At 43.5% G+C, this 12,105-nt stretch overlaps 1 protein-coding gene across 1 annotated transcript in view; it reads left to right on the forward strand.

Annotated features, from left to right (window-relative positions):
• Positions 1 to 12,105, forward strand: part of ugl (ureidoglycolate lyase) — an 18,135-nt gene that overhangs the window by 2,594 nt on the left and 3,436 nt on the right. Inside the window, exons 2-14 of the mRNA XM_005751860.1 lie at positions 73 to 164; positions 236 to 454; positions 1,046 to 1,136; positions 1,771 to 1,847; positions 2,026 to 2,136; positions 2,222 to 2,281; positions 2,651 to 2,807; positions 4,957 to 5,155; positions 7,265 to 7,343; positions 7,436 to 7,528; positions 7,825 to 7,897; positions 7,985 to 8,052; positions 10,692 to 10,816. Of these exons, the coding sequence (XP_005751917.1) occupies positions 73 to 164; positions 236 to 454; positions 1,046 to 1,136; positions 1,771 to 1,847; positions 2,026 to 2,136; positions 2,222 to 2,281; positions 2,651 to 2,807; positions 4,957 to 5,155; positions 7,265 to 7,343; positions 7,436 to 7,528; positions 7,825 to 7,897; positions 7,985 to 8,052; positions 10,692 to 10,816 (1,444 nt within the window). The remainder of the gene's footprint in view (positions 1 to 72; positions 165 to 235; positions 455 to 1,045; positions 1,137 to 1,770; positions 1,848 to 2,025; positions 2,137 to 2,221; positions 2,282 to 2,650; positions 2,808 to 4,956; positions 5,156 to 7,264; positions 7,344 to 7,435; positions 7,529 to 7,824; positions 7,898 to 7,984; positions 8,053 to 10,691; positions 10,817 to 12,105) is intronic.

A 12,105-nucleotide genomic window follows, 5' to 3' on the forward strand; every position in this document is an offset into this window, starting at 1 on the left:
ACGTTTCGAATGGTGCTGAATACAAACCTTTTTGTCCAGTGTGCAGTATGGAGCTGTGTCCTTCTCCTTTAGGCCTGGACAAAGAATGTGTAACTCTCTTTACCACTGACTCCCTCCACTTCCTGCATGAGCTGATTTCCACATTTGATGAGGAGGTGGACGAGGTAGGACAGCCAAAAAACCTCTTTGTGAATAAACGAAGGACTTGTTTGAGTCAGGCTGATTCTCTCTTCAGATTCTACAGCTGAGAGTGTCTAAAAAGGCCCAGCTGGATCTCACAGGTGATCTGCCAAGCTTCCTGGAAAGCACCAGACACATCAGGAGAGACCCAGACTGGAAGGTCCTTCCCGTCCCCTCAAGGCTCCAAAAGAGACATGTAGATATTGGAGACTTGGCACCCTGCGATACTGAGCACTTCATTAAAGCTCTTCTGTCACCAGCACAAGGCATACAGGTGCTACACAGGTGCAATAATGCAGAGCTAAAGGTGTAATGTTCACTGCTAACACTGGGTTTGCTCATGTCAGGTTGTTTTGTGTTGGTTTCAGCATTATCAAACTCACAATTCCAAAAAAGGTCAGACTTGTAAATACAGACAGATGTAATGATTTGCTAATTTCATAAACCTGTTTTACTGACAACAGAACATGAAGTGTTTAAAACAACAGAATTTACCATCTGTAGGATCATAGTTGCTCAACAGTCCTTGGTCTTCTTTGGTCACACATTAGGTGTTTTACATTGGTGAAATTTATTTATTTGGTTGTTTCAAACAGGTGAATAAAATGGGGAGGAGTTAGCTGAACCAGAACCAACACCCTCGCTAGATTCGTTTCCTCTTAGACCGTTTAATCGAATGTCTGCCAACCAGTTTGAACACTGTTCACCTCCCAGCTGCACAGTCTGGGTTTGTTAAAAAACCGAATTCTTAATATTGATTTTTTATAATCATGTCTGACATCGTTACCTAAATTTATATATTAATGTTGTTTCTTCTGAGTCATTGCTGACTTTTTTTCTTACAGAGCTCTTTTGGTTTCTGCAGGTTGACTTTGATGATGGAAACTGCCCGACGTATTACAACCAGATCAAAGGCATTTACAATGTTTTTAAAGCAGTGCATAACCTGTTTCCCAGTAAGAGCTCTACTTCACCTTCATCTTCAGTTTACTCTGAGAGACACAGTCCGTACAATCTCAGTAAAAAGAAAGAACATTATATTGTCTTTACTCGTCCGCCTTCACATACACATGAGCTTGAGTGACAGCCAGGCTTAATCCATAGGGTTTAATATGATATCTTTCTACACTGTGCAGCTTCACCTCTTTTGGGAAGAACTTCTAGAAGGTCTAGGAGTATATTTATGGGAACATGTTACCGTTCTTCCAAAAACACATTTGTGAGAAGGAGCAAATCTGAACGTGAAGTTTAGAGGTCTGTAGCTGCTGTCTGTGCAGAAAGTTGGTGACTTCTGCACACTGGGCCACATGACCCTGCTCTGTAATTTTACCCGGGCTACCACTTTGTTTCTGTTGTTCTCGTCCACTCCTACTTTGATATAAGACTTGAATGTGGAATATTTAGCAGCAAGGAAATGTGTCCTTCATCCTCTCACTGTGCTGGAATTCCCTGAGCTCCTGAGAGTAACCCTTTGACTTTTTTACATTGAAGTTTTAACTTGTAAATTCGTAGAAAAATCCTTTAAAAAAGCTGTTTTTATTTTTACCATGTTTTCTCATAAGCTATTCCTCTGGCGTCCTTCGTCTGCAGATGTTCCACATGTATCTCAGGCTCCCGTGCTGATGCTGCGTCCCCGTGCGTGGAATATGGTGGAGCACAACATGATGGTAGTATTGAATTTTCATCAGTTTGTTACAGTGGTTGTTTTGTTGGAAGCAATCGAATGTGGTCTGAATACATAGACATAAGGGGCACAAATTCACTGAAATAACAGAAGTGGCACTAAGGATCATATACATGACAGGACTGGTGAGGAAAACAACACGTGTGCTTTTCTGTGGTCAGGTGGAGGGGAAAGAAGCTCCTGGCCCGCTCTTTGACTTTGGGCTCCTCATGTTTCACTGTGGAAAGGCACTGTTCGAACACAAGAGTGGACCCTTTTTCTACCTGTCCAAAGTAACACACGTGCAAACCTACATATGTTCAAACATGCTGATGATTTCATTTATCTGGGCTTGCACTGTTATCCTTTGTTCTGTAGGTGGAGGGCTACATGGAGGCCAGACTCTGGAACAAAATATTTGTTTGGACACAGCAGAAGGTTTGCACTGTTTTTGGTCTTTATGTATAAACTTGTTTTTGTACTATGTCTTGTGTTTCTGGCTTGTAGCCGCTGTGCACTGGCCCTACAAGCACTGACAGCAGCCTAACACCGGCCTGCCACCTACCTTCCCTGTGCTCTCATGCACCTTGTAGAAGAGAGTTTAATGTGGAAGAAGTGTTTGATAAAGACTGACAAACAAAAGAGAAAAAAGATGGAGCTGAAAAGCTAAAAGCTCCTTTATCCTTTAACCTCAGGCCCTCTACAAGAGGCCGAGGTGAACTGAAGGCCGTGAGCCTAAAGGGACTGGATGCATTGTTGACTGCTTCTATACGTATCTGACTGAATCCATGTCTCACATGTGTCTAGCTGGGTCTTCCTCTGGGCAGCATCAAGGCCACAGTGCTGATTGAAAATGTGTTAGCAGCCTTTGAGATGGAGGAGATTCTCTATGAGCTGCAAGAGCATTCAGCAGGACTCAACTGTGGCATCTGGGATTACTCAGCCTCCTTTGTCAATAAGTTTGGTGAGTTGAAAATTCTAGATTGTAGTCTGTGAAAAATCTGGACCCCACGCAGCGTTCAGGTGACTGTTTTCTGTTTCTTTTATTTAACACACAGAAATGTTTCTTTGTGGTTTGGCACCGAGGTCTTTTACAGGCAGTCAGCTTTGCATCTGACTCCACACTCTCAGGTCTCTAGTCTCAGGTCCCTGGCGTTACTAAAAGGAAGGAGACCTCGTTAGCACAACACCTGCCTCATCAGCCTTTCCTGCGCTGCCCCTTGAGCCCCCTGCACCACCCCTCCATGGCAGCAGAGCCAGAGACCACACCGCCTCACTGAGGCCGGGGCTGCATCCAGCCAAACCTAGACCCGTCAGTCAAAGGGCTGAGGGAACCGCCTAACCTCCTTTTTGGTCTCGGGATGGGGCAGGATCCAATGGCGGCCATGTCCTGCATCTGTGGGCGCACCTGCACGCCTCACAAGTGGTAGCCCAAATGCCTGGGGCAGCTCCAGCACTGCAAACAACAGAGGGGCTAGCCAGCACTCTCAATTGCATTCATCCTTGTGAATGAACTTATGGACTTTTAAGTCTTATTCAGCTGCTCCACCAGCCCGTCACTCTGAGGATGGTAGACGCTGGTCCGAACAGATTTAATGCCCCCTAATTTATACACCTCTTTTAGTGTGTGAGACATGAATGATGGGTGCTGGTCAGTCAGTATCTCTTTCAGGATGCCACTCTTTGCAGAAATGGTGTGCAGTGGCAATGCTTCTGGATATCGCGTTAATAATACACCAGAGCTAATACAAAGTGATAGCCACTTGCACTCTGGTGATGGCCCGATTAAGTCCATACCTAAGCGTTTAAATGGGATCGCCCTTAATCGCAGTGAGTGCAAAGGCGTTTTTGCAATGGCCGGCTGGCTAACCAACTGACATTCAGGGGTGGATGTGGGAGTGGGAAAGAACGGGTTTGGCAGCCGTGCGCTGGGTGGCTGTGAAACCCGTTCTTTCCCACTCTGCCAGCCGACTGGCTGGCTGCCCCACTCTGCTCCTTCTGCCATGGCTGCCAGGTGGACAGCCAGGGTGAGCGCAGCCTCCAGGCTCGCTGACCAATGGCAGTGGAACCGGGCAGCCTCTCCACGAACTGCTCGACCTTTGCCAACACATGGGCCTCACCCTCTGATGGCTCAGGCTGCAGCCACCTCATCACATCATGCAATTTCCAGGCCCACGTGAATGGCCGGTCCTCCCCCTTCATCTGGCTGGCCCAGAACCACCAGCAATGATCTTCCAGGCGATCCAGCACAGCCGGACAGATGTCCCAGAAGTTACCTCGTGAGGCTGGTGGCAGGCGGTGCCGTCTGGTCCTCCCCTGACAACAGCGGCAGCAGCCACGGTGCACCACTCTGCTGCAGGCCACTGGCGCACCTCCCCTGTGGCCCAGAATGCCTTCAGGAAAACCTGTGGGTCATCACCTTTCCCCATCCAGTGCACAGTCACCTCCAGAGCAAGGGGGGGCAGCAACGGGGTCACCCTGACCAGCCGCTCCAGCACCTGCATCTGCCCGTCAGCCTTTTTCCGCAGCTTGTGCAGCTGATCCTTCTGGGCAGCTGCCTCCTCGCGTTGCATGGCCACTATCTCTGCCAGCATCTGGGCCAGCAACTAAATCGGCTGCGCGGGGGGCGTGGCCTGAGGGTCGGACTGTGAAAAGTCTGGACACACAGAAATGTTTCTTTGTGGTTTGGCACGAGGCCTTTTCCAGACAGTCAGCTTTGCAGCTCTCTCGTCTCAGGTCCCCTGCACCACCCCTCCACTGCAGCAGAGCTAGAGACCACACCCCTGTCATTTTAGGTTTTTTCCTTCATTTCTGCACCAATTCTTGTGAAACCACAGATCTTCTACTGAAATTCAGCTGATTTCCATATTGATATTAAAGCCATAGTACTTCAGATAATATAATAATTTTGATATTATGTTTCCAATCTAAATCTGACTGCAAAATAATATTTTAGATTTCCTTTTAGTCAATATTCCTGGGACTTAAGAGTTAAACCGCAGCCTAGTGGAAACTTTAGTAACTCTTAACAGTCCAGCAACTTTTCACAGTACATAAAGTGTACAACAAAGAACATGATCAAAAAGTCAAACTGAATTGAAGAAGTTCTCCAGGTCATCGACCAGCCTTCCTGTTGCCTGACCGCCATAAATACGTGAACATGGAGAAGCATTTTCTGCGCAGCTACATGGATCTGTTGGTTAAGACATGTCATCGGCGAGGAGCACTGGCCACTGGAGGCATGGCTGCCCTGCTGCTGCCTGAAGACCCACTCAGTGACACCTACAGGAGAGTGTTGGCTTCTGTCACAAGGTAGAAATATCTCCCATTAGATACTTGCATGCTCACAGCCTGAACATGCAGGCTTGTACATAGACTGTATGTGAAAAAGTCTTTTTCAGTTTCTAAATAAACGTGTTTATTATTTAGGGGAAAAAATCAATCCTACATGGCCCTGTGTAAAAAAAAGAATTCCCCCCTGTGTTGTACAGAAGACTTGCCCCAGATAAGGTCACTGTTCATGACTCCACCATAAGAAAGAGCAAAACTGGCCTGCATGGCAGATTTCTAAGACGAAGACCACAGCTGAGCAAAAGGAACATAAAGGCTCGTCTCAGTTCAGGAAACATTCTGATGATCCCCAAGACTTCTGGGACGTCTGGGAACATACTCTGTGGACTGACGAGACAAAAGTTAGCTTTTTGGTAGATGCGTGTCCCGTGACATCTGGCGTAACTGTAACAGAGCATTTCGGAAAAGGAACACCATAGCAACAGTAAAATATGGTGGTAGTATGATGGTCTGGGGCTGTGGCTTGCTGTGGTAAATGGAGCCATGAATTCTGCTGTCTACCAAAACATCCTGAAGGAGAAAGCCCGGCCATCTGTTTGTGACTTCAACTTAAAGTGCAGTTGGTCCTGCAGCAAGAGAATGGTCCACCTCTGAATGGCTCAAGGAAAACAAAATAAAGACTTTGGTGTGGCCTAGTCAAAGTCCTGACCTGAATCCAATTGATATGCTTAGGTTATATGACCTTAAACAGGTGGTTCATGCTTGAAAACCCTCAAATGTGGCTGAAATACAACAATTTTATGAAGACGAGTGGGCCAGAATTCCTCCAATGCACTATGAAAGACTCATAGCCAGTGTTGGGGAGTAGCAGAATACATGTACCGCCGTTACGTAGTTAAAATACAAACTATGAGTAACTGTATTCCGTTACAGTTACCGTTTACAAAGGTGGTATTCAGAATACAGTTACTTCGTTGAAATAAAGGGATTACACGGCGGTCTTTTCCTGTTTCATATGTTCGGCTATGCCCTCTCTGTTTTCGGTTCCACGCTGGTGGAAACCCAAACAAAACACGCATTAAGAGGCTCTAATGTCTGTGTCTCAATCTCGCCGCCCGTGTCACCACTGCTTGCAGAAGCATAATGACGTGAAGAAATATGTTAAAGAATTATTCACAAAAATGATTTAATATGAAGGCAGAGTGTTACAGGCATCGCCCTAAAGCATGCAGCCTGATGGGCAGTGTAGTCCGTGCTGCAGGGAGAATGGACTGCCATACCCGTTATGTGTCTGTGAGCGCGAGGAGGGAGAAAAAGGAAAAGTACGAGCTGTCACCGAGCAGAAACGGGAGCTGGAAGCATGTAAATATAATAATAACCACTGCAGCCAAGAAGAGAGCCTGACGAGCCCAGCTGTAAGTAAGCTATTAAGACTCGACTGTACACCGTGTTCCTGTTTTCCTCTGAAACAATAAGCTCCATTGGAGCAGCCTTTCAACGCCTCTTTCTAAAACTTGACCCAGACAACAAAGTAAAGCTAGTTTTCGGCTACGAGCCCGACGTATTAGCCAGAGGTCCCTTTACTACGGTTCGGAGCCTTTATATACCTATTCACACAGGGACATGTAGGTTTGGACTTATCCCCTTAAAAATAAACACATAGTTCTTGCGTGTTATCTTTGTCTAATATTTAAATTTGTTTGATCCACACAGCGTCAGAAATATACATAAAGCATCAAAACTATATGCACCCCACTAATATTTGATTAGAAATGACAAATTACTCCTTGACTAGATGCTTTTTTTAGCCATCAACAAGCTCCTGGCATTGTTTTTGCTAGATACCTGACCATTCTCCTTGGCAGAATTGGTAGAGTTTAAATGATTTGGTTTGATTTTATTTTTATTTACATTTTACAGTGTGTGTTTGTGTGTTTGTGTGTCAGTGTGCGTGGATAAGTGTGTGTGTATAACGTCTGTATTTGGTATATGTGCATTTTATTAAACTCAAGAAATGTTCATTGTTGTTTTCCCCCACAGGTTATAGCATATGAAAATATGACAATACGTACAATCTGAATACATATTCAGTGATGTCCGCTGATCCAGTTGTGTTTTTCCACCTTTCAGGTTGAAGTTATTAGAGATTACTGCAGGTGTGGATGGTTTCATGGTATATGACCTAAATTTGGTTGAGCCCATGCAGAAAGTGAGCGCTGACACATATAAAGCTTTATATGCATATAAAGTTACAGTGATTGGCAAATGTGAAAGTGTGTGGCAATTCTTCATCTTTTCCAGCTCTTCAAGGTCCACACCGAAGGAGATAACCAGCTTGACCAGCTCCGAAATGACGTGACTGTATTTCCTGAAGACTTGCTATCCATGCCTTCAGTTAGTGGTTACTCTTAGTGAACTGCAGAACACACCTCAATAAACTTTTAACAGTAATATTACAGTTAGCATTACATTTAATTGATTGAAATACATCAGATTTTAGTGTGGGTAGGAAGACTTCATCCAACAGGAAGAGGGAGGCTTTCACATCTAGATGATGTTAGGCATGAGTGAAAACATCCTCTATGCATACGATATAGTTTTCTGTCCACAGAATAACCGCTTTGCCTCATTTATTTTAAATGATGAATCAAACATTGTGTTCAAGTTTTGGTGTGCTGTATTCTTCGTAGGGAGGAGTCACGCTTAATGGTTTGAAGTATAACATTGCAGTTGGTGTGCTCTTTATTAATGCTTGGCTATCAGGTTTGTACTTTTATATTATCCATGGAAAAATGCTTAATGCATTAAATGCTATATACCTGTATGTTGATACCATTTTGTGTTTCTAAGGTAAAGGCCACTTCTTCTACAAAGGCCAGGTTGAAGATTCTGCCACAGCAGAAATTTCTAGATCGCAGGTGAGTTCTCAAAGCGAGCACCACAGAGCATATGTTGCTGAGATTCATGTAGAGCTTGATCTACACCCACAAGTAATTAGTATTTAGGATATATTTAAATGTTTTTGACAATGTTGTTTGGGAAACAAGCACATTTCTTTTTTAAATTTGCTCTAATAGATACATATTTAACACAGTGACTAAGATGCACCCTGTAATTTGTTTGTTTGTTTGTTTTTGTTTTTCATTCAGTGTCATGTGGCATGCTTCTTTCTCCTTTTAGCGGCATTTTTTTAAAAGTATCACTGAATAGGTTTTGCTTGTGGGTTAATTACTTCATGTAGTCAGTGTTGGGAAGGTTACTTGTAAAAAAGTAGTTTGTAACATATTCCATGAAGTTACTTAATGTGAGTAACGTGTTCTGAATACTTTGGATTACTTGATATATTGTCATGCCTTTTACAGCTACATGAATGTACTATTGCTGTGTGACTTATTACTGTTACTGAAGGCTACCTGCAACCAAGCTAACATTGTTAGCTGAGGTTAGTTCATCAACTGCAGACTGTTAGACTTGATGGAGTAACAGTAGGTGGACATTAGGTAAGGCTGCACTTTTTGCAGCGATCTCATACAGAAAACTGTTTCTGTATCAGTAATATGTTTTCTTCCTGTCTGCTTTCAGAACTGCACATGATTATTTGCAGCTAGCAGGTTGTAATGCTGCCTTCATTAATAGTAATAAATCACACAGCAGTAGTACATCCAAGATACTGAAGTGGCACGTAACCCAGGTAGTTACCACAACTAAAACAAGCTAGCTGCAGTAGGCTAATGTTAGTTTTTTTTTAAAAAGAACGTACTTCCAGATGTTTCTTCAGGTTGGAGTCTTTTGACGCTGAGAGCAGCTTGGTTGCTGGCAAACAGAGTTTGCATTGCACGGTCAGACTTCATCCCTTTCTTCTTTAAATGTGAAGTGTGTCGGAATTTCCAAGTAAGAAATGCATTGCTGCCCGTGCACTGCTGGCTCTGTTGTGCTGGACATTGTTCTGGTGTTCCCCAGGGTTCTGTACTGGGCCCCAAACTATTTCTTATTTATAAAAATACATTTGTAAAGTATCTGATATATTAAAACTGGTTTTATTTTCAGATGACACAAATAGTTTTGTTCTGGGGTAATCTAATGGAACTGCTGGGTATAGTTTGACAGGAACAAACTATGTAAAACCAAAATGATGTTATTTGTAAATCCTCAATTAAAGTCAAAGTGCAGATTGATCTAGATTGTGTGGAAACTGAAAGACTTCATGAACATAAGGGTCTTGGTGTAATACTGGATTACAAAATAAGATGGAAATCTCATATAAAACGTGTACAGAACAAAGTTTCAAGAAGCATTTCAATATTGAGTAAAGCAAAACACATTCTGGACCACAAATCACTCCACAGTCTTCACACTCACCGTTCACTGATTTCACCGTATTTGAATTACTGGGCACTCAGGTCTGGGTGGAAGTTTTTCTCAAATTTCAGCCTGTAAGATTCATTAGTTGTTTTAAAGAGCAAATGTTCTTTGGCCAGTTTTTAGAAGGGCTGATTGAGAGGTGGAAAGACCGTCACATACAGCTGCTCCATCTTCATCTCTTACACATGAATGCCTTTGACCTCAAACTGCTCCTGTTAACTCCACCTCCTTTATGCACACAGCTGTGGCTCCACTGTAGATGTACCTGTTTGAGGACGGAGATTTAGGCAGTGGGGCAAGATTACCAGCAACAGCACCCAGTTGAATTCCCTCTACAGGAGCTTGCTTACCAAACAACACCTTTCATCCAGCTTTGTGCACAGAGCTCCTTCAGCTATTTTATTCTTGACATTTAAGGATACAGGCACATGAAGTTTGTTAAGTGTGTAAGATTATCTTCCTATCAAACTTAAACTCCATCTACTCTAGTGTCCCCTGGGCTAGGGGTAACCTAGTCCTACTATGAAATGTAACTCCCCACTCTCAAGTAAAGGACAGCAATGCAGAAAAATTCAGGATGCCAGACAGCAGTGTGTTTGCTTCAGAGGTGAGCAATGCCAAACCAACAAAGACTTGAATAACAAATCTTCAAGGTCCATAAGCAATAACCAAGAAAAGAAAATCAACAAAAACACTTCTCACTGCTACTAATCTGCTGCCAGCTGTTCTGTATGTACTGTGGATACGTATTTACAAACATTATTTAACTGCTGCCTCTGTGTTGGGTGCAGAGATGCAAAGTGGCTGTCAGCTGGAGGTTAACAGACCGCAGTCCATCCAATCATGCAATCCACATCTACCAACTTCCACCCAACAGAAGTGGAAGCTAATCCGCCGTCTCCACCTGTGTCACAGGCAGCATACACATAGACATGCACTCGTTCACACCATGGAAGAGGGGAAACTGCGTGCACCTCCACACACTCCGTCAGTGCGCTCCAGGGCAGCTGTGGCTACGATGTAGCTGCCATCACCAGGGTGTGGATGTGTGGATGTGTAAAGCGCTTAGGGGTCCTTAGGGACTAATAAAGCGCTATACAAATGCAGGCCATTTACCATTTAATGGGAGGAGCCAACTTAACATGAGCCGTGATCATAGATCATAAGAACATGTTTTGCTTTGTGTGTTTGTCAGGTGTGGCAGTGGGTCCGTCATCAGACCCGGCTGGAGGACGATGGCAGGGTGGTGAGCAGGCAGCTGGTGACTGACCTCATCAAGGAGCTCATCATGGACCTCAGTCCCCACTGTGGCTCTGTTAGGTAAGCAAATGCACCCTCTTTGAAGAGGATATGGTAGGCGAGTGGTTCCAGTGACATCCTTCATTGAAGAATACAATATATATGTTTAATGCCTTCTTAATGTAAATAATAATTCATTTTTAATTGACTGATGAATCCTGTGTCCCAGGATATTTGCACCAACTTTTTTGATTAAATGAGAGTTTTCACCATAATCTCAGCATGGAGAAGATTTGTCAAATTATGCTACTAATGCTTTTAAATGTCACAGAAAATGTGGAAAAAATGGAAAAGTGACAGATTTTTTATGGGATACCTTTCTATTGCTTCTTTTACTGCAGAAAGATTTAATGAAACCCAAGTTTGTCTTAGTCGCATGATTTCTTTTTTCTGTCATCCAATAATTTTTGTTGAGCCATAATCAACAAATATGCAGTTTGTTTCAAGAGTGTTGGTCAGGGTTGTGCAGAGATGTTTGAAGGGGGTGCTCAAAGTTAAAAGGGGCACATAGAACCAGGCTGAATAACAACAAACCACATTCATCAGGACTCTAATATGGAACTGCATCACAGAGTCATCAGTCATCAGCATACCTGCTGGGGTGCAATGTTGCTGCTGCTCCTGCGGCTGATAGTGCTGCAGGGCAGGGTTATGTTGATCTGAGACTGTAGACATTAAAAAGTCCACAGGAGAGATGGGAGCTGATTAAGCAAGTGTTATAAAATAATAATAAAATGTAAAGATTGGTGTCAGCACTTTGAACCATAAGGCAACAGATTGAAAAACTGTGAGAAATAAAGTGAAACTGGAATATTAGTAGGGCAAAGGAACGAGGTGGCCATAGTAGGGTAAGAATGTAACAAAAAACACATGCACATAGAACACACACAACACATACAGTATTCTCCAGAATACTGTATATACTATGGCCACAAGTTTGCATCCTGGTGCTCTGACATCAAGAGTGGGCATTGGTTAATAGTCATCAGGTCATCATGTGACTGATGCAAGCCAGGTCCTTTTATTTAGCTAAACTGTGATTAATTAGTAAAATGTTATTGTTGAGGTGCACTCCGAAATAAAGTAAAAAAGAAAAATGCTTGAAGAAAAAGGCACATGGAGCACCCATGTTCTTTTGATCCTCTTTTGCTAAAATTTGTTATATATATATATATATAAAAAAAAACATCCAGCACGCCCCTGCGGGCGGTTAATCCTTCAAGCTCGGGTCCTCTACCAGAGGCCTGGGAGCTTGAGGGTCCTGCGCAGTATCTTAGCTGTTCCCAGGACTGCGCTCTTCTGGACAGAGA

Source organism: Pundamilia nyererei, unplaced genomic scaffold, assembly GCF_000239375.1.
Source record: "Pundamilia nyererei isolate P.nyererei 1_Seehausen unplaced genomic scaffold, PunNye1.0 scaffold00330, whole genome shotgun sequence".
In the NCBI taxonomy this organism is placed as follows: domain Eukaryota; kingdom Metazoa; phylum Chordata; class Actinopteri; order Cichliformes; family Cichlidae; genus Pundamilia; species Pundamilia nyererei.